The sequence below is a fragment of the Schistocerca nitens genome, chromosome 9 (assembly GCF_023898315.1).
Source record: "Schistocerca nitens isolate TAMUIC-IGC-003100 chromosome 9, iqSchNite1.1, whole genome shotgun sequence".
NCBI classification, from domain to species: Eukaryota; Metazoa; Arthropoda; class Insecta; order Orthoptera; family Acrididae; genus Schistocerca; species Schistocerca nitens.
The window spans coordinates 14,093,547-14,115,477 of record NC_064622.1 but is presented as its reverse complement, the minus strand read 5'-3'; the positions used below and the strand labels follow the sequence as shown (position 1 = coordinate 14,115,477).

Here is a 21,931-nt window from a genome sequence, read left to right as displayed (position 1 = left end):
GATTGAGTAATATCGGAGATAGGCTACAACCCTGTCTCACTCCCTTCCCAACCACTGCTTCCCTTTCATGCCCCCCGACTCTTATAACTGCCGTCTGGTTTCTCTACAAATTTTAAATAGCCTTTCGCTCCCTATATTTTACCCCTGCCACCTTCAGAATTTGAAAGAAAGTATTCCAATCAACATTGTCAAAAGCTTTCTCTAAGTCTACAAATGCTAGAAACGTAAGTTTGCCTTTCCTTAATCTATTTTCTAGGATAAGTTGCAGGGTGAGTATTGCCTCACGAATTCCAACATTTCTACGGAATCCAAACTCATCTCCCCTGAGGTCAGCTTGTACCAGTTTTTCCATTCGTCTGTAAAGAATTCGCGTTAGTATTTTGTAGCCATCGCTTATTAAACTGATAGTTCAGTAATTTTCACATCTGTCAATATCTGCTTTCTTTGGGACTGGAATCATTATATTGTTCTTGAAGTCTGAGGGTATTTCACCTGTCTCATACATCTTGCTCACCATATGGTAGAGTTTTGTCAGGGCTGGCTCTCCCAAGGATATCAGTAGTTCTAATGGAATGTTGTCTACTCCCAGGGCCTTGTTTTGACTTAGGTCTTTCAGTGCTCTGTGAAACTCTTCACACAGTATCATATCTCCCATTTCATCTTCATCTACCTCCTCTTCCATTTCCATAATACTATAATAATTATGGGAACCCAGTTCTAAGCAAAGAAGTGAAAGCAGAAAGGTGGAAGGAGTATATAGAGGGTCTATACAAGGGCGATGTACTTAAGGACAATATTATGGAAATGGAAGAGGATGTAGATGAAGATGAAATGGGAGATATGATACTGCGTGAAGAGTTTGACAGAGCACTGAAAGATGTAAGTTGAAACAAGGCCCTGGGAGTAGACAACATTCCATTAGAACTACTGAAAGCCTTGGGAGAGCCAGTCCTAACAGAACTCTACCATCTGGTGAGCAAGATGTATGAGACAGGTGAAATACCCTCAGACTTCAAGAAGAATATAATAATTCCAATCCCAAAGAAAGCAGGTGTTGACAGATGTGAAAATTACCGAACTATCAGTTTAATAAGTCACAGCTGCAAAATACTAACGTGAATTCTTTACAGACGAATAGAAAAACTGATAGAAGCTGACCTCAAGGAAGATCAGTTTGGATTCTGTAGAAATGTCGGAGCACGTGAGGCAATACTGACCTTACGACTTATCTTAGAAGAAAGATTAAGGAAAGGTAAACCTACGTTTCTAGCATTTGTAGACGTAGAGAAAGCTTTTGACAATGTTGATTGGAATACTCTCTTTCAAATTCTGAAGGTGGCAGGGATAAAATACAGGGAGCGAAAGGCTATTTACAATTTGTACAGAAAGCAGATGGCAATTATAAGAGTCAAGGGGTATGAAAGGGAAGCAGGGGTTGGGAAGGGAGTGAGACAGGGTTGTAGCCTATCCCCAATATTACTCAATCTGTATATTGAGCAAGCAGTAAAGGAAACAAAAGAAAACTTCGTAGTAGGTATTAAAATCCATGGAGAAGAAATAAAAACTTTGAGGTTCACCGATGACATTGTAATTCTGTCAGAGACAGCAAAGGACTTGGAAGAGCAGTTGAACGGAATGGACAGTGTCTTGAAAGGAGGGTATAAGGTGAACATGAACAAAAGCAAAACGAGGATAATGGAATGTAGTCGAATTAAGTCGGGTGATGCTGAGGGAATTAGATTAGGAAATGAGACACTTAAAGTAGTAAAGGAGTTTTGCTATTTGGGGAGCAAAATAACTGATGATGGATAAAGTAGAGAAGATATAAAATGTAGACTGGCAATGGCAAGGAAAGTGTTTCTGAAGAAGAAAAATTTGTTAATATTGAGTATAGATTTAAATGTCAGGAAGACATATCTGAAAGTATTTGTATGGAGTGTAGCCATGTATGGAAGTAAAACATGGATGATAAATAGTTTAGACAAGAAGAGAATAGAAGATTTCGAAATGTGATGCTACAGAAGAATGCTGAAGATTAGATGGGTAGTTCACATAACTAATGAGGAGGTATTGAATAGAATTGGGGAGAAGAGGAGCTTGTGGCACAACTTGACTAGAAGGAGGGATCGGTTGGTAGGACATGTTTTGAGACATCGAGGGATCACCAATTTAGTATTGGAGGGCAGCGTGGAGGGTAAAAATCGTAGAGGGAGGCCAAGAGATGAATACACTAACCAGATTCAGAAGGATGTAGGCTGCAGTAGGTACTGGGAGATGAAGAAGCTTGCACAGGATAGAGTAGCATGGAGAGCTGCATCAAGCCAGTCTCAGGACTGAAGACCACAACAACAACTGATCCTGATGCCTTGATGTTTGTGTCTTTTGATCTTGAATGCAGGTACTGTGCATGTACTTTAAAATTTAGCTATTTTATCCTGTATCACAGAACTTGGATGACATATTTTGGATCCCTGTTTATCATGTCATCATTTTACATTTTTTTTTCTGCTTGGTGTAGGTGTACCTTAATGTAATTTTGGTTGCATGTGATTAGAACGTTTTACATATGTACATATTAATCTATTTGTTTTATATAGGTTTACACTTTGTAGATGTGCCTTACGCCAGTCTTGAATGCCAGCTGGGCGCCTTTTGCCACATTGTGCCTGGTGTTTGCATCCTGGTCTGTCACAGTAATATTTGTGTGCGTGCCAAACAGACATTATCGAGTGTGTATGCAGCTCATACCACATTTATTTTGTAAGCGGGGTCCTATTCTGTGCTGCTGTGGTGGAGTCCACTGGTGTGCTTAAGGTAACATGTGATAGCATCTGAAACTTTTATGCCCCTTCTTGTACCTTCTTGATGATAAACAGACAGTTTTCTTTTCTTTTAACTAGGTCCACTTTCCATTTTATATGTTTTTATGATGGTTAGGTTACATACCTAGTTACTTTTGCTTCCATTCTCTATTTTATATGCATGTATTGCATATTCAGCGACTTTTATGAAGTTTCTACAGCTTTAGTTTATTTTATATGCACAGTCACACAAGATAAGTCCATGCCCCTTCCTCTATATGTTTCTAATAGATTGTTTTGTAGTTTTGTAGACAGTCCAATGATGCCTCAAAATGTCCGAAATGCAGTATTAATATTAAATAATTTTCTCAACCAAGACTGTTTTTATTATGAAATAATTCAAAACTGATTGATATACCACACCTTTACAATTTAATGGGAAAAATATTATATTGTTAACAAGATATGTGGAACCAACTCCAGAGAAAGGATTGATACAAAATCCAAAAGTAATTACATATAGGACCATGCACCTATCAAATGAACATAAATAATATACCTCTTCAGTCTGTATATGGAGCTAGAAATAGATGATACATAGAAGAGATGTTTACCATCAAACAACTGATACAACATGGGCCTTAAAGAACAAACAGATGGTGGTAGCCTTCATACGCTTCACAAAAACATATGGCTCTGGTGACGGATGAAAAGAATATGGGGAAACAAAAGGGAGGACAGGAAGAAAGACAGGAACCAAGTTGGTTGTTGAATTCAGGAAGGATTAGATAGAACTGATGGAATCAAAATGGAAGGAAAGGAAAACTGGAGAAAAGTACAACCAACATGCCAGTGACTGATGACAGATTAGGATATGGGAACAGAACAGAGTGTTATCAGTGGAGCTGACACATGAAGATGATACTGAAGATCTTTGAAGAAGAGTGGGACAGCAAAAGAGAAAGTATGAAGAAGTCATGGCAGGAGAAGAGGAAAACACAATCAATAAAGGGGCTGCCTGCCATCCTACAAAGGGCTCAAGAAGAAGAAGGAGAAGGAGAAGGAGAGCTACAGAAAGTAATGCTTAATTTTTTGTTATTTTAAAGAAATATGCTATCCATCTGTCTATCATGAGATTTGATCAGTGCTTAAACTCTACAATAATTGATTTTTTTTACTTTTTTGTTGTTAAATAGTTGGTGCTCTGTCGCCTGAACAAGACACAGCCAGGGCGAAAGCACCATAGATGCAAAGATGTGAACTGGTGCCAGTGCCATAGAGACTCACCACTTGCACGAGTTCCACCAGCACCATGGGCGGAGCTGAGGATGAAGATATTGACTTTGCCTCTGTCAGTTGCTGGCTGAGTACAATCCACCAATGATCAGATGACAACAGACAGAAGCCTACTTGGAAGATAGAAGGGCAGCTCCTGCCCACTTGGTTATAGACAGGGAAGTTGTATAGTGAACTCTACGAAGTGAACAGACAGTTGTTGTAAATTGCATTTGCTATGTACTGTGAATTTTACGTATGATATTTGCACTTAGCCACTGAGCACCTTTTTTGTGTTACATTACATGCAGTGTTGCAGACTTAATCATTCAGAAAGTCACAAGGATAAGTAAACTTTTCGAACTCATTCTTGTGACTTTGTTACTAATTTGTTGGAGTGTTGAAGAACCTTCATTCTCTTATCCTGTTACCCGTCCCTGGGTATAGCTGCGTAATAGTGGCAGGGAAAAGTTGTCTTAGTGGTGTACTGCACCAGAAGACATTTGACAAACTCGCAAACTCAGCCACCACAGCAGTAGTGGTGAGGCCTTCACAAAACTGGCAATGAGGACTTACAAAAGTTGGTATCTGTTAGGCATCACATTTTAAATCAGTATAATGTTAATAAATTAAACATTTAACACAAACATGTTCCTCTAGACCAAAATATATAGTAACTCATGGTTAATAATGTTGTTGTAGTAGTTAGTATCAAAAAAGATGTATACTAAAGAAATAGTTAACACTACTGACTAGGCAGACACTTATACCAAACTGACTGCCAGTTCAAATTTTACTGCCTTTCAACAGACTACTTGGCTAATGTTTGGGAGTTGCAGCATTGTAAGAAAGCAAAACAGAATATGGCCTGCAGAAGTTCTGAATTTTGCTCCCAATAGGAGCTACCAGGCCTAAGAGAAAGAAAACAAAAACAACATGATTTACCACAAAGAGCAAGAAACAGCTCCTGTCAGAGGAAAAGTCTTATAAACACATGTTGTTCCTGTGTCTGATCACAATATGAGGATGAAATGATGGAAGGAACATAATATTAATGGATGAAGTTCATAATTTCATAAAGGGAAATAACTTTGTTAAACGTAATAAACGAGGCTTCAAAATTATTGAATGGAACAGAGATAATATCAGATTGAAAGATATAATCACATATTGCAATATTTGGGTCACAGTTTACTCAAACTATTATTTTGGCAGTTTTTAACCCTTGAGCTGGTGCACCTATGTATAAAGTGTGCCAAATAACAAAATCAAACAATGGAAAATCCATGATGGAATGTAACAATATTACGAGAAGGAAAGTTGCTGCAGCTTAGCTTGTAGACTGCAACTCACACACACGACTGTAGTCTCACGCAACTGCAACCACTCTGCGAGCAGCAGCACCAGTGCATGATGGGAGTGGCGACTTGGTGGGGGTAAGGAGGTGGCTGTGGCAGGAAGGGGGAGGAATAGCATGGTGGGGGTGGTGGACAGTGAATTACTGCAGTTTAGATGGAGGGCGGGGGAGAGATAGAGGGGGGAGGGGGGAGGTAGCGGAAAAGGAGAGGAAAATAAAAAGACTGGGTGTGGTGGTGGAATGACGGCTGTGTAGTGCTGGAATGGGCACAGAGAAGGTGGCTGGATGGCTGAGGACAGTGACTAACGAAGGTTGAGGCCAGGAGGGTTACGGGAACATAGAATGTATTTCAGGGAAAGCTCCCACCTGCCCAGTTCAGAAAAGCTAGTGTTGGTGGGAAGGATCCAAATGGCACAGGCTTTGGAGCAGTCATTGAAATGAAGAATGATATGTTTGGCAGTGTATTCCGCAACAGCCACCTCCTTAACCCCATCCAGTCACCATTCCCATCATGCACTGGTGCTGCTGCTCGCAGTTGCCTGAGACTGCAGTTGTGTGTGTGAGTTGAGTTTGTATGAGTGAGTGAGAGAGAGAGTCTATTGTTGATGAAGGCCTTAATGGCTGACAGTTTTAATTATAAGAGTCTTTTTGTTGTGCCTTTCTGTGACTCAGCAACTCATGGTGAAACACAAATAAAATTGTTTTGCACTGTTCCATTGTTGTTTCACAATGACAAGCCCATACCTATTCCTTCATTATTGTGTCAGCTAACACAGTGATAAACAGAACAATAGAAAATCCAGGATGGACTGTAACAATATTATGAAAAGGATAGTTGCCACTCACCATATAGCAGAGATGCTGAGTCACAGGTAGGCACAACAAAAAGACTGTCAGAAAGTGACAAGGCAGTCATCAAAAATAGAACACACACACACACACACACACACACACACACACACACACACACACACACACACACACACAGGTAAGTGTATGCAAGTTGCATTTGTGTGAGTGTGTATGTGTATATGCTGTCTATTTCTGATGAATTCCTTGTTGTCTGGAAGCTCATTTTCTGACAGTATTTTTGTTTTGCCTATCTGTGACTCAATATCTTGCTATAAGGTGAGTAGCAACTATCCCTTTCATAATAATGTTACAGTGATAAATTGTGTTCTCATAGGTACAAGTGAGCAGCAGTAATATAAAATAAACGGTAAGCTAGGTCAGAAAAAATTACAGTCCTTGCAAGAAAATCACCCACATAATGAACTAGCAGCAAAATTCTACAATGAGGCTGTTGCCTTTGAGATGATGTGTAACTGTATAAGTGGCTGGTGGGATTCTGATGCTTCTGCACCGTTTAATGGTTTGAGTGGGTCATTCCTGTGGGGTAACACCTGTCCGTGGCAACAGAGGAATGTGATTCATGTTTATTTAATCATTGTGTGCTTTACAGAAGCTCCCAGGAGAGCTTCTGTAAAGTTTGGAAGGTAGGAGACGAGGTACTGGCAGAAGTAAAGCTGTGAGGACGGGGTGTGAGTCATGCTTGGGTAGCTCAGTTGGTAGAGCACTTGCCCGCGAAAGGCATAGGTCCCAAGTTCGAGTCTCGGTCGGGCACACAGTTTAAATCTGCCAGGAAGTTTTGTATCAGCGCACACTCCGCTGTAGAGTGAAAATTTCATTCTAGAAACATCCCCCAGGCTGTGGCTAAGCCATGTCTTCGCAATATCCTGTCTTTCTGGAGTGCTAGTTCTGCAGGGTTTGCAGGAGAGCTTCTGTAAAGTTTGGAAGGTAGGAGATGAGGTACTGGCAGAAGTAAAGCTGTGAGGATGGAGCATGAGTCATGCTTGGGTAGCTCAGTTGGTAGAGCACTTGCCCACAAAAGGCAAAGGTCCCGAGTTCGAGTCTCGGTCCGGCACACAAGTTTTTACTTCATACTGGTTGATACCAATACTTAAGTGCTGTAATGGGTAGTATACAGTTCTTTGGTGGAGATGTATAATAATGCAGTGATATGAAGATTGACCGAGAAATCACAAGCAACTATTGACTGTTACAGAGAGATGTGTTTTGTCTTTTGTAAGCTCTTTGTATTCTGTTTGACACATTCTCTTGTGACCTAGCAACACTGCAAGTTGTATGTGCTGTCACTCTGAATCAGCACATCAGTCACAAACTCCTACAGTGGTTACCCAAGACAGAACATGAAGAAATGACAGACCAACATGAAAGTGGCAACGTTAGACAAGAGGACATGAATGAGGTACAGCAAACACAATACCCCACTGTAGCAGGTACTTCCACTGACCAGCAACCACGGGTTCATCTGTTTCCCGAACAAGATAGGGCCACATGTCCAGTCAAACTGCAGGTATTCTGAACATCTAGACCAGAACTCAGATTCATGGAAGCTGAAAGCATTTTCTGCCAATATGGTGTGGTGTTCACGACGACACAGCTCAAGTTCACTATGTTGTCGAACATTTAAATGACTTGCAGACTGTACAGGTAAAGAACGTTTTACTTACATGTAGTTACTGGGCATTGAAAAATTGCTTACCTATCAAACAGTCCACACCAACTCCATAGTTTGGATTACAGAGGTTATTATGTTACAGAAATTAGACGAGGGAAGTGAGCCAACCAAACAACCTTTGCTAGAACTTCATTCACTGGCAGGTTCCTATCTGTTCCATGAGAGGTCAGTGAGAATGCTTTGGTTATAATTGCTTCCTGATAACAAGAGAATGATACTGGCCATGGACACAGAATAGCCTCTAACAGTGTTGACAGAAAAGCAGAGGCCATTACTGCTCGTCTACAATTCAATGTTTGCAGCACTGTGCTAGAACTGACATGGCTGGTGGGGCTGAACCGAGTATTTTAGAGGCAGTTGTATGTTCTGGCCTGTACTAGACATTCAATTGGATGCTCTGACAAATTGCACAGAGCAAGCTGGCAGAGAGCTTTCAGGCAGTTAGCGCATAAGTTGCGCCACCACAGAGTAGGTAATGTTCAGAGAACACAAAAACTAACACTGATTAAGCAGTATAAATTCAGGACAAATAAGCATAAGGATTATGGGTCTTGGTTTCAGCAATGTTTAGAAGACAGGGCATGCAAGTGAATGACCTTCTCTTTACGGACCATAAAGGGTGTTACACACCATTGTGCTGCATTTTTCAGTAATCCCTCCCTCCTTGCCCTGCTGTGACTACTGTGCTGAGTATGCTGATGACACCCATAACTGAAAAATTCCACAGTGTGATCTCAGGCACAAAGCACAAGATGATTTCCACAGAGAAACCACTGTGTCATTTTCCTGCACATAGCACTGAACGGGTGAATTGGTCTGACTCTTGGAGGTCACAGTTTTCTTAGCCCTAGTGCACAGAATAGCAGGACAACAGATTTTTTTTTCAGACAGAAAAATATGGGTGCACAGAATCATAAATTTGAACCTGTGCACGGCACACAATCAATCAACATACAGCGTCATTGCATCACTTTCGGGTCTGGCTGCAAGAACCTCATCTTTGAGGAGTTACAATTTTATTTTTGTGATACAACCATTAGGCCTAATGTGCCTGATTAGAATCCTCAAAGAATTGGTTTTATGAGTGCACTGAGTGTATCTTGTTGTTCTTATGGTGGACACGTATTCAGGAACAGAGTTTTAGGTGGACACAGGTTCAGAGCTAGGTGTGCCACTGATAAGTCATTTGGAACCGATCAGTATTGGCTTCACTACACCTCACAGCAACAAACAATTCAGTCATCAGAGCATATGGCAAGAAGATAATGACATTAGACATTGGCTTAAACAAACAATTTGAGAGGGATTTCTTGGTAGGAGGACGTCAGTGACACCATTTTGGGGGTGGATTCTTTACACCATTTCAAACTGGTCATGGAGCTCAACAGAGGAACACTGCAGAGTTTTGCAGAGGTCACAGCTGTAGAATATGCAGGAGATCTGAGTTATATTTAGGATGAGTTTACTGGCATTACATCAATGACAGAGGCAAAGAGTAAGGCCACACACAACACACTGCTGGTGGCAACAAATCCTGATGGCTCACACCAGGAAAGTTCACAGTAGTAAAGAAAGACACAGATAAGCAAATTCAGGAAGGACTCATGAGGCCAATGGGCACCACCAATAAATGTGGTACAAAAATGCAACAGCACTTGGTGATTATGTGGTGACTACCATGTGCTAAATTTCAGAACGATACCTGACAGGTATCCAATACCGCACAAGCATAATGGATTTCAACAACTCCATGGTGGCAGCTTAAATTTTTAGCATCATTGACAGTATCTAAGCTTATCATAAATTTCTGTGGCACTAACTGATGTTGAAAAGACGGCCCTCACTGTGCAATTTGGATTATTTGAATACCATTATATTGTATAAGGGTTGAAGAAAGGCCACACAAACTTGGCGGCGCACCATCCATCAAGTGTTCAGGGCTTCGAATTCCTCTTTTGTTATGTGGATGACATCCTGGTTTCCTCAGAGTCAATTACTCAACACTAGATCTATCTGTGCCAAGTTTTTTGGCATTTACAGGAACATGGAGTGGCAATCAGCCAAGATAAATGTGCATTTGTAAAGAACTGCATAATGTTCCTAGGTTCTGAAATTCATCAGCAGGTATCACACTCTTGTTGGAATGTATGGAAGCAACCCACCACTGACTGCACTGCTTAAAAGGCCAGAAAATGGAAGATAAAGTGGCAAACAGAGCAACTGACATTTTTCAACAGAGTCAATGATTATGCAGTGCTGGCTGTATTGTTTGCATATCCACACCATAACATGCCTATGACACTCACGGTAGATGCCAGTCAGGTGGCTGTGGGGAAATCTTACAGCAGTTCCTATAAAGTGTGTGACAACCTTCAGCATTCTTCTTTCTCTCCTCAGCTTCTCACCAATGCTCTGAAGAATTGGCACACCACTGACAGAGAGTTGTACACCATATATGCTGCCATCGTGAATTTTATGTGGTGTCACCGGCAGACACCACACTTGCTAGGTGGTAGCCTTTAAATCGGCCGCGGTCCGTTAGTATACGTCGGACCCGCGTGTCGCCACTGTCAATGATTGCAGACCGAGCGCCGCCACACGGCACGTCTAGAGAGACACTTCCTAGCACTCGCCCCAGTTGTACAGCTGACTTTGCTAGCGATGGTTCACTGACAAATTACACTCTCATTTGCCGAGACGATAGTTAGCATAGCCTTCAGCTACGTCATTTGCTACGACCTAGCAAGGCGCCATTATCATTTGCTATTTATCTTGTGATGCATGTACCGTCAGACCGATGTTCACCAATTATGGATTAAAGTTAAGTATTCCAACAGCTACGACCTTTTTTGCTAAAGTCTAACTTCCTTAAATGTTCCAGACCTCAAGCCAGCCTGCGTGAGCTTAACGCGTGCCTTTCGGCTACCAATCATAGTGGCTTGGCTGTCTTGCCAAGTCACAACAGTTTGGCGACAAGGCCACTTCACATTAGTCACTATACTGCCCTAATTTACTTGTGTCATGGCTTCGCCACAATCTCCAGATGTACTGTCCGAATTTTATCGCTTGCAGAATCAGCAGACGCAGGCCTTATTGGATGCCCTTGGACAGCTCGTCCAGGGTCAACGTGTAATGCAAAACGATGCGGCAGCCGCCGCTCCACTGCTACTGCAGCCACAACATGCTGTTGCACCACCTTTTCGTCCTTTTGATGCTGCACTGGAAAGCTGGACGGAGTGGTCACGCCAATTTGGATTCCATCTCACCGCCTACAGAATTCAAGGTAACGAGCGGCAGCCTTTTTTGTTAGCATCCATCGGGGTGCACACGTACCGTGTGATATTGAAATTGTTTCCCGGACGCGACGTAGCAACTCTGTCCTACGAAGAAATTTTGTCTGCATTAGATGCATATTTCAAAGAATCAGTCAATGTAGTTGCAAAAAGGTATACCTTCTTTCGTACAAAACGTACGGCCGGTCAGACTTATAGGGAGTGGGTTGCAACCTTGCAAGGCCTTACTAGGGATTGTGCTTTTGAGTGTGAATGTGGACTCCCTTATTCAGATACTATGGTATGTGATGCAATAGCACAGAACGTTTCTGACGTTCGTATACGGGAATGGATTTTGAAACTAGTCAATCCCTCCCTTCAACAAGTGGTGGACATATTGGATCGGCAGGACACACTTGACTTTGCTCAGGCATCATTTGAAACTTCGTCTCCCGTGTGTCAGGTTAACCGGCCCGCCGGGTGAGCTGCATGGAACAGTAAACAGTCCTCGCGCCCGGCCACGCCAAAGCAGCCTGGCTCTCGGCCACGTGTCCCGCGCCAGCATGCAAATGCAGTGAAATCATGCCCGCAGTGTGCTACTAGACATTCGCGTGAAAATTGCCCGTCACACCAGGCTATTTGCTTTTTCTGTAATAAAAAAGGACATGTTCAAAGTGTTTGCCAGAAAAAGCGCCGATCGGACACTCACAACCATTCCAGGCCCTTTGCTTCACGCCGGAATCGGAATTGAACCAAGGATACTCAGGCTCGCGACACTTCGCCCATGGAAATTCATGTCGTTCATGCCACTCCGCCCAGTGCTACTCTCTCTAACAGTGACTGTGTTCGTCCCACAAATAGTGTGCGTCGACATCGCCGGAAATCCCGTCAAGTTGCCAGTGATTTTGTACCAGTGTCTGTTCACGTTGCACGAGACAGTCGCTCTTGTCGTCAGCAGGACAATAAACTTTTTGTTGATTTGGACATTAACGGCAAAGTGATACTGTTCCAGCTCGATACTGGAGCTGCAGTTTCACTGATCAATCAAGACACGTACAAACAGCCGAGCACACCTCCGTTGCGTCCTGCAAATGTTAAGTTAAGTAGTTATTCCGGAGAGGCGATCCCTGTGTTAGGACAGTGCAGCCTTCTTGCAACATACAGGGGACAAACAAAACTTGTATCATTTTACGTCCTTCGTTCTTCTTCTGCAGTGAACTTGTTTGGTTTCGATTTATTTCAGTTGTTTAACTTGTCTATAGTAAATCAGGTCCTATCAGTGAACCAGACTGTGCCTTCAGCCAGTGTTTCTCGTCTATGTGAAGAATTTGCAGACATTTTTGCACTGGGTCTCGGTTTCGCTAAGAACTATACAGCACATTTGGAACTGAAAGTCAATGCGCAACCGAAATTTTTCAGAGCGCGCAATGTTCCCCACACAATGCGTGATGAGGCCGCTGAACGTTTGGTCCGGACTTTCAAGTCACAGATGTTGAAGTTGAAAGAGTCGCATTTGCGGGAGGACGCGTTATTGCTCTTTTTGTCCTCTTATCGCTCTCAGCCCCGCGATGGTCGCTCGCCGGCTGAGTTGCTTCACGGTCGCCCTCATCGAACCTTGATGTCTTTGCTACATCCGCCGCATCAGGTTCCTGTACAGCGGCAGACCCCTGATTTTGCCCCAGGCGACGTTGTCTACTACCGCAATTATCAAGGTTCACGGCGTTGGCTTGCAGGGCGCATTCTTTGCTGCCTCGGCCGCGCTATGTATCTGGTTTTGGGGGCCTCTGGTGCGGTGCGTCGGCATCTCAATCAGTTGCGCCTCTGTCGTCGCACGGGATCTGCCGCTCCCCGTCTGCTTTCAGCGATGGTGCTGTCTGGTCAGCGCCCTGGGGACCCATCTACTGGCTCGCCTCAGGCCCAGGTGTTACCAACGATGCCTTCCATTTTTCCCCATGGCGACGCGCTGCCGCCGCCGCCTGTTCTCCCACCGGCGACGCCCACAGTGGATGCGTTGCTGCAACCGCCGGGCGCCTCCCTGGGTCACACGCCGCCGATCGCTTCCCATGACCAGTTGTCCTCTGACATGGAACTCTTGCCCACTCCGGCCCAGATGTCGTCATCGCGCGTCAGATCCCCCGACGCAATGGGGGTCGACCCTTCGGCCCCTCCTGACTCATTACAGGCGCATACACCGCATGTTGACGTGCACCCTGGACTAGGTTTTCAGGCGTTTCCTAGCTCCCCTCAGACCGAATGGCAGGGTGCAGGTGGCACGGCCTCGCCTGTTGTTAGGCTCCCCACCTCGTCGGATACGTTGACATGGAGTCCTCCCCACGGCGGGCGGAAGCCTTATAACACAGCCGTACACCAATTTGCGGGGGAGGAATGTGGTGTCACCGCCAGACACCACACTTGCTAGGTGGTAGCCTTTAAATCGGCCGCGGTCCGTTAGTATACGTCGGACCCGCATGTCGCCACTGTCAGTGATTGCAGACCGAGCGCCGCCACACGGCAGGTCTAGAGACACTTCCTAGCACTCGCCCCAGTTGTACAGCCGACTTTGCTAGCGATGGTTCACTGACAAATTACGCTCTCATTTGCCGAGACGATAGTTAGCATAGCCTTCAGCTACGTCATTTGCTACGACCTAGCAAGGCGCCATTATCATTTGCTATTTATCTTGTGATGCATGTACCGTCAGACCGATGTTCACCAATTATGGATTAAAGTTAAGTATTCCAACAGCTACGACCTTTTTTGCTAAAGTCTAACTTCCTTAAATGTTCCAGACCTCAAGCCAGCCTGCGTGAGCTTAACGCATGCCTTTCGGCTACCAATCATAGTGGCTTGGCTGTCTTGCCAAGTCACAACATTTTAGACACTCACCTGAAGGGAAACATTTTTTCATCTACACTGACTGTGCTCCTTTAACAGCACAATTAACAATCTGTAATGGGTCTACTAGACAATGCAGACATGCAGAGTTCATGTCACAGTTAACGACAGATGGGCACCACATTAGTGGAAGCAGAAATGTGGTCCTGGATTTTCTGCCGAGATGCTGCACAGACATAAAGGCTGTACACTTGAGTAGTATTGCTATGGCTGAAAGACTGGACCCTGAGCATTGTTTCCCCCAGGAAAAGGGCAGAATTGGCTATATGTTTGTGGCATGACAAATCTTGTAATATGCTTCGAGTCTTTGCCCTCAAACACTTTCGTTGTTTAGCCTTTGATGCATTTCATAAGTTGTCTCAGCTGGGAGTACATGCCATGGTGGCGTTACTAAAACAAAAAGTTATTTGGCGTGGGATGAAGAAGGATTGGAGAAAGTGGGCTCAATAGTGTCAATGTTGCCCGCAATGCAAAGTAAGGAGGCATGTGTCAACACTTAGAGGTACCATTATTACACCTACAATGTAATTCTTGTATATTCATTTGGTCTCGGTATGGCCACTGTCATAGTCAGACAATTACTATTACTTGCTTACAGTTGTAGATTGTTTCATAAGATGGTCTGAGGTGTGTCCCATTGCAGACATTACTGCAGTTACAGTGGAAAGGACACCAGTTAATGGCTGGATTTCACGATTCTGGTCTCTGCAGACGATTACCACTAACTGAGATTGGCAGTTTGAAGAATCATTGTTTCAGGAGTTCCTTCAACGATGCAGTTGCCTAAACATTTACACCACCAGTTACCATTCCACAAGTAAAGGGATGGTGGAATGGCTGCACCAGGCTTTGTAGGCAGTGTTGATGTGCAGAGGTGAAAAGTGAACAGATGCCTTGCTTTTGGTCCTGCTGGGTTTAAAGACGGCTCTGAAAGAAGATGTAGGTCACACAGCAGCACAGTTGCCCCAAGGCAAAAACTCGAGACTGCCTGCTGAGCTTATTATGGACAAACACACACAGATTCCACTGGTGATGAGTATTTCTGAGTTTGGGAATGTATTTCATGAGAATGTGTCTGTGCTGTAGCTGACTGAGCCTAAGTCTCACTATGGCAAATTAGTAGTCATTCACAGGGATCTGTTCAGTACTACTCATCTTTGGCTGTGAGACGATGGTGTGCACCCACCTTCAACACCAATATACTCCGGATCTTATGTGGTGATACGAAGAGGATCACACACTTTTAAAATTTTCTGGAATGGGCACAAGGAGACAGTTTCTGTCATGCACTTAAAGCAGGCTCATCTTGTAGAGGAGATGACTGACACAAATGCAACTTGGGGCCACCCTATGGCTACAGGACCTTACCTCCCACCCATTACCACATTACCCCAGAAAATGAATTTTACCAGCATGGATGTCGAGGAGACAAATGAGCAGCAGTGGCTGCCACAATCCTCTACACCATGGTGTCCACCGATGATGTCTAGGGCAGGATAGCAGCTTGAACACAAGTTATCCAACATTCCCAGGGCTACACACACACACACACACACACACACACACACACACACACACACACACACACACACACACACAAAAAAGAAGTGAGTGGTAAGGGGGGGGGGGGCGAGGGCAGGGTGTCACAACCTGAAGATCAATAGGGAAATCACAAGCAACAATTGACTCTTACAGTGAGATATATTTTGTCTTTTGTAAGCTCATTATATTCCTTTTGGTGTAGCCTCTTATAACCTAGTAACACTGTATTTTGTTAACTTTGAAGATATTGAAAGCGTTTATTGTCAAGCTGTGTGTGCTACCAGTCACAAAATCCTACATTAGCAATGGCCAAGTCAAGTAAAACAGAAGGACAGCAGGATAATATTACTAGTATATGCTGGGTGAAAATCAAGCTACAAAGCAGCAACATACAAAAGCCTATTGTTGCGATCAGGATAACTGTGGGTATGTTTTACTGCAGTTCCATGTTTAGGATAATTTCAAAGATATTAAATCCAGACAACTTTTGTTCACTAACAGCCACTGACAAGCTGAATCAAAGTAACATAAATTGAAAACTTACAGTGACAGAGAATTAAATGGATTGCTCAAACTGTTATATTTTGCAGTAGGTTTAAATTATGGCACACTCCAGAGAAAATGTGACTTTAATAGAAAAATTACAGAAGCATGAGTTGTAAGCTAAGTTAGGATGCATATTACTAACTGCATCTAATAAATATCAGTGTTAAATTTCATTAATGGTTCTCATTTCAAAATTTCCATTTTAATTTTATTACAACTAAACATTGACAACAGTTTAAATTTAGTAAGAATCATATTTTTGTTTAGGCAACACTATTAGGGTCTCTCTCTCTCTCTCTCTCTCTCTCTCTCTCTCTCTCTCTCTCTCTCTCCCCCCCCCCCTCCCTCATGTGTAGAGTGTGTGTGTGTGTGTGTGTGTGTGTGTGTGTGTGTGTGTGTGTGTGTGTGTGTGTGTGTGTATGGACAAGGTGGTCTCGGCATGATTCATAGAGACCAATTGAAAAAGCTTCAACCTGCAGTGAGCTATCCCATTCCCTTCAGAACTGTGCAGTGACCCACTCCTACCCCGCCCCCCCCCCCCCTCCTCCCTCCTCCTCCTTTCCCCATCCTATGGTGTGAGAGGCTACCACCACAGTGGTTCATTTTTTGTAGAAAGCTTAAACTGTCTGCCAGGCAAGGTGCAATTGGCAGCACACTGCTAGTGAAAAGCAAGACTCTGAGTTTGAACCCTTGTCCAACATGCAGCTTTCACTTCTCATGTATATAATCAATGGGACACATATTCCGCATAGAGTATGAGAATGCATTCAGCAACAAACTAAGAAGTGACTGGTAAGCAGAACTTCCCACTGCACCCTTTCTCATGACGGTACTAATAGTCTTTCAGTATCTACTGAGAGGGCTTCTACTTAGTATGAAGCCAGTGACAGGCTCAAGCTTTGAGACATGATGAGATGGTATACTTGGTTGTGGCAGAGATCTGGCTTCAAATTTAGATGTGGCATACAGTTCTATCTCACTACACTAAAAATGAACCAAAGAATTTATGATACATGTGACAGACAAACTTCAAAGAATATGAACAATATATATGTATACATAACAACATTGAAACATTAATACTTTCACAGTAATCAACATTGTCTAATGTTTCTCTGTAATAGAATGTCACAATTTGTATCCCAAAGGCACAAATGTATGGCTAAAACAATTATTTTCCGTTATTACCTCTGATAAATTTGACCCACTGTGGAGAAAATTCCGGTAGACGAGATCTGAACCGGCCCTCTGCCAGGCTGTTTCTCATGATTCTCTCCTTCATTACAGCAGGATAGTCACCAATTTTGCTGTAGATTGGATGGGCCCAGTATCCAAACTTAAATAAGACAGTAAAATTGTCACATTATGTAAGCCATTACTAAATAATATGTAGATAAATAATGCATTATGAGTAGCAATTGTAAAGTTTTTACAGGCAACTAAAAATTTAAGTTATGCATATAAATAGTTGTTAGTTTGTTTGAAAGTACATATCTACAGTCCTGGTATATACTGAAACATAACACCACAGTACATCAACAACACTCTAGAAGTGCCAGAACAGTATGGAAGCCCATCCTCACTTTATCAGTGGGCCGGACCATTTTATTTTGGCTATTCTAGCATTTTACTTCACTACTGTGGTGTGAAGTTCCAGTATGTACCAGGACTGCAAACATGCACTTGCAAATAAAAATGAACAATGAAATACATAACTTCCCTTTTTCAGTTAACAGACAAACTTTATCATTACTTCTCAAATTACTGATGTGGTAGGCTACCATGAAATTATTTCAGTCAAAAAACTTTGTAGTATAATTTTGTTAAATTCTGATCTGTAACTGCAATATTGTACAAAAACAAATAATGAAACAAAAATTACAGCTTTTTTTATGTGCCCTTTACAGACTAAGATCCTAGGTTCATATCGTGGTTTAAGCATGAACTTATAACATCACTGTCAAGTAAGCTTAAAATATAAAATAAAATCCATTTTCATAACAATAACGGAAATTCCTGGATGGAGCAATGTGTAAAAAAGGGAAAGGCAACTACTTACCTATATCACATCAATGCTTGGGGCACAGCAAGCAGAAAGCAGCATTCACACTAGCTTTCAAGCACTAGCTCATTTTTCAGCAACAGTACACACATTCACACACAACCGCAATATAATTGACACTCGATTTTTGAAAGCGGTTGTCTGAGGTGGGGAGGGGAGAGGAAAGCATGCAAAAATGGGGTAGCAGAAAAGAGGCAGGTCTTTGAACAGATGACTTCATCATGGCCGCTAAACAAGACGAAAAATTACGGAGGGTAAAACAAAAAGAGATGTAGGAAGAGGGCAGGAGTGGGGAACTGAGGGGGGAAAAGGGGGAGGGGTAAAAAGGAGAGAAAGGTGAAGATCAAGAGGAAGAGAGAAGGGAAAGGATGGAAAAGGAGAGGGGAGAGAGGGGGAGGCAGAGGGGGGAGGAAGAGAGAGAGAGAGAGAGAGAGAGAGAGAGAGAGAGAGAGAGAATGCGGGAATGAGGGAGAGGGGAGGAGAAGAGTGGTGGGAGAAAGTAGTGGATTATCTGGATAGAGAAGGAGTGGTACAGGCAGAAGGTAAAATGCAAGGTGAGGCAGTGGGACCAGTTTGCCTATACATCAACATCCCCAATGCCCATGGTCTTGTGGTCACCCAGAACATTACCTTTCCCAATGTGTTCCTGGTACCAAACCACCTCCCCTTTCCTAACCCTCTTAGCCAACCACATCCTGATCCACAATTATTTCACTTTCAAAGACCAAATCTACAAACAAATCTGTTGTACTGCCACAGATATTCACATGGCTCCATCCTATGCCAACTTATTTATAGGTCATCTGGAGGGAACCCTCATATCCAATTACCACCTAAAACCTCTTGAGTCTTTCAGATTCATTGATGACATTTTCACAATCTGGACTCATGTCAAAGACAACCTTTGCTTTACCCTCCATAACCTCAACTCCTACTCCCAAATCTGCTCCAACTGGTCCTTCGTAACTCAATGAACCACATTCCTACACGTCGACCTCCACCTCTCAGATGGCTCCATAAATACATCTATCCTTATCAAGCACACCAAACACCAAGAGTACCTCCAGTTTGACAACTGTAAACCATTCTATCAAAAAGTCTCTTTGTTACAGTCTCACCATGTGTGAACACCACATCTGCTGTGGAAAGTAGGAGTTGTCAAAATATTCTGATAGCCTTACCAAAACCTTTACTGAGAGATAATATTTTATCCATCTCATCCATAAACAAGTCTCCCAGGCCATCAGCTCATCTAATACCAGTAAACCTGTTAAACAGCCATGAACCAGCAGTCCTCTGATCACCCAGTATCACTGTGGCCTTGAAAAGGCCAACCATATTCTCCACCAGATCTTCTACTACCTCCTGTTGTGCCATGAGATGATGGATATACTACCCTAAATGTGACCCAAAGTGGTGTCCTGCTGCCCGCTCAAGTTTCAGAATATCCTGGTCCATCCCTATTCCAAACCTGCACCCCTTGGGTCATTCCCTCACAGTCGACCCAGGTGCGAGATATGCCTTATACACCCACCTACCACCACCTACGGCAGTCCATTCACAGACATGTTCTACCCAATAAAAGGCAGAGTCATGTGTGAAAGCAGCCAAGTTATATGTCAGCTATGCTCCAATTACTGTGCTGCATTCTATGTGGCCATGACAAGTAACCAACTTTCTACCTCCATGAATGGCCACCTTCAAACTGCAGCAAACCACAAACTTGACCATCCACTTGCCAGATATGCTGCACACCACAGCGCAAGTGACTTAAACAGCTGCTTCACTGTGGGGGTCATTTGGATACTCTCTTACAGCACAAGTTTCTCTAAAATAAGCAAATAGGAATTGTCTCTCCAACATATCCTGCATTCTTGCAATCCCACTGGCCTAAATCTCCACTAACCTGTTCCCACTGATTCACCTAGCCTTTTCCCTTCTCTCTTCTCCCTGCTCCCCTCCCTCCCTCCCTCCCTCCATCCCTCTCTCCTCTGCCCCTTTTCAGTCTCTCACCTTTCTCTTCCCCTCCCTCATCATCTTTACCTCTCTCTTCTTCTTCCTCCTAATTTCTCTGCTCCTCTCCCTCTTCCTACATCTTTTCTTGTTGCACCCTCTGCACTTTTATCATCTTGTTGTGGAGTCATCTATCCAAAGACCTGCCTCTTTCCCACTCCCTCTTCTTGCGTTCTTCCCTATCCCCTCCCCACCTCCATCAGCTCAGGCAACTGCTTTCAAAAATCGAGTGTCAATGATTAGTCTCGCCATGGCAATGTAATAGTGCGTTTGGGTGTCTGTGTAGTTGCGTGTATGAATGTGTGTATTGTTGCTGAAAAGTGAGCTAGTATTCGAAGGCTAGTGTAAATGCTGCTTTCTGTTAACTGTTGCTGTGCTCCATGCATTGATGTGATGTAGGTGAGTAGTTGCCTTTCCCTTCTTTTATTTATACACTTACACAAGTACACTTACATAAGTAATTCAGCATGGTTATACAAATATTAAACCATGAATTAAATCATATGGTAAGAAAAGAATGATTATGGATACAATGTAATCCATTCTGGGCATCAGAAAACTGGTTTGAATGGTTTCACACCCAATTCTATAACTGAGGTCACTATCAAAACTAGTAGTGGTGTTAGATTCAGTTTGAGTTTTATGGTGCCTTGACTACTTTCTACAAACTATACCTTTTTGATGTCAGTTTTTTCTGTACTAGTTATCAGGAAGCCATCATCATGAATTAAGTGACCAATTACTTGAATATATCCTTTTCCTGTGAAGTGATGCTACATTCTTTTCTAAATATTTCTCATAAGTCCTTCCTCTTTAGATTTTCTCTCTAATAGTAAAACTATCTTCAACTCTAAATATTTTGGATTGTACTGGAGGTGATAAGGTCTTGCCTTCCTCTGACCTTTGACCTGGCTTAACTGTTCCGTTACAGGAGGGCCTAAAGTTTTACATCAGCTCCAAAGCACAGTGCAACTTAACATCAGTGTGACAATTTGATCCAGACTGCTTCACACTCAATGTTGTGCTCACGTTTTTGGAAGCCAGTGATGTCGAGCCATTTCTGTACCTACTTAGTAGTCAAATGGCATATCATGCAGCAATATCTCTGTTTTCTTAAATAACTTGTAAGAATTCAGAATGCTGATGATGCTAGAATCTCTCAGAAACTTCTTTGCACATTGTACCACAATCTTCTTCAAAACCGAGCGAGATGGCGCAGTGGTTAGACACTGGACTCGCATTCGGGAGGACGTCGGTTCAATCCCGCGTCCGGCCATCCTGATTTAGGTTTTCCGTGATTTCCCTAAATCGCTCCAGGCAAATGCCGGGATGGTTCCTTTCAAAGGGCACGGCCGACTTCCTTCCCCGTCCTTCCCTAATACGATGAGACCGATGACCTCGCTGTCTGGTCTCCTTCCCCAAAACCAACCAACCAATCTTCTTCAAAAGCATAGATAAGAAGTTTTATTCTTCATAAACCTATTGATATTTTTGCCCTTCCTGGTCTTGGATCACCATTCTCAGTAGACGGAAAGATGATTAACATTAAAGGAGGAGTGGCTTCCAAGTCTGCCTGTCCACTCTGACGTAGGCTATATGGATTTCCTAAATCAATCAGAGTTGCTA

At 43.1% G+C, this 21,931-nt stretch overlaps 1 protein-coding gene across 2 annotated transcripts in view; it reads right to left on the bottom strand.

Annotated features, from left to right (window-relative positions):
• The window catches only part of LOC126202985 (myrosinase 1-like), a 485,330-nt gene that overhangs the window by 29,808 nt on the left and 433,591 nt on the right, over positions 1-21,931 (bottom strand). For both annotated transcript variants that reach the window (XM_049937174.1, XM_049937175.1), the window contains exon 8: positions 17,419-17,566. In XM_049937174.1, coding sequence (XP_049793131.1) covers positions 17,419-17,566 — 148 coding nt within the window. The remainder of the gene's footprint in view (positions 1-17,418; positions 17,567-21,931) is intronic.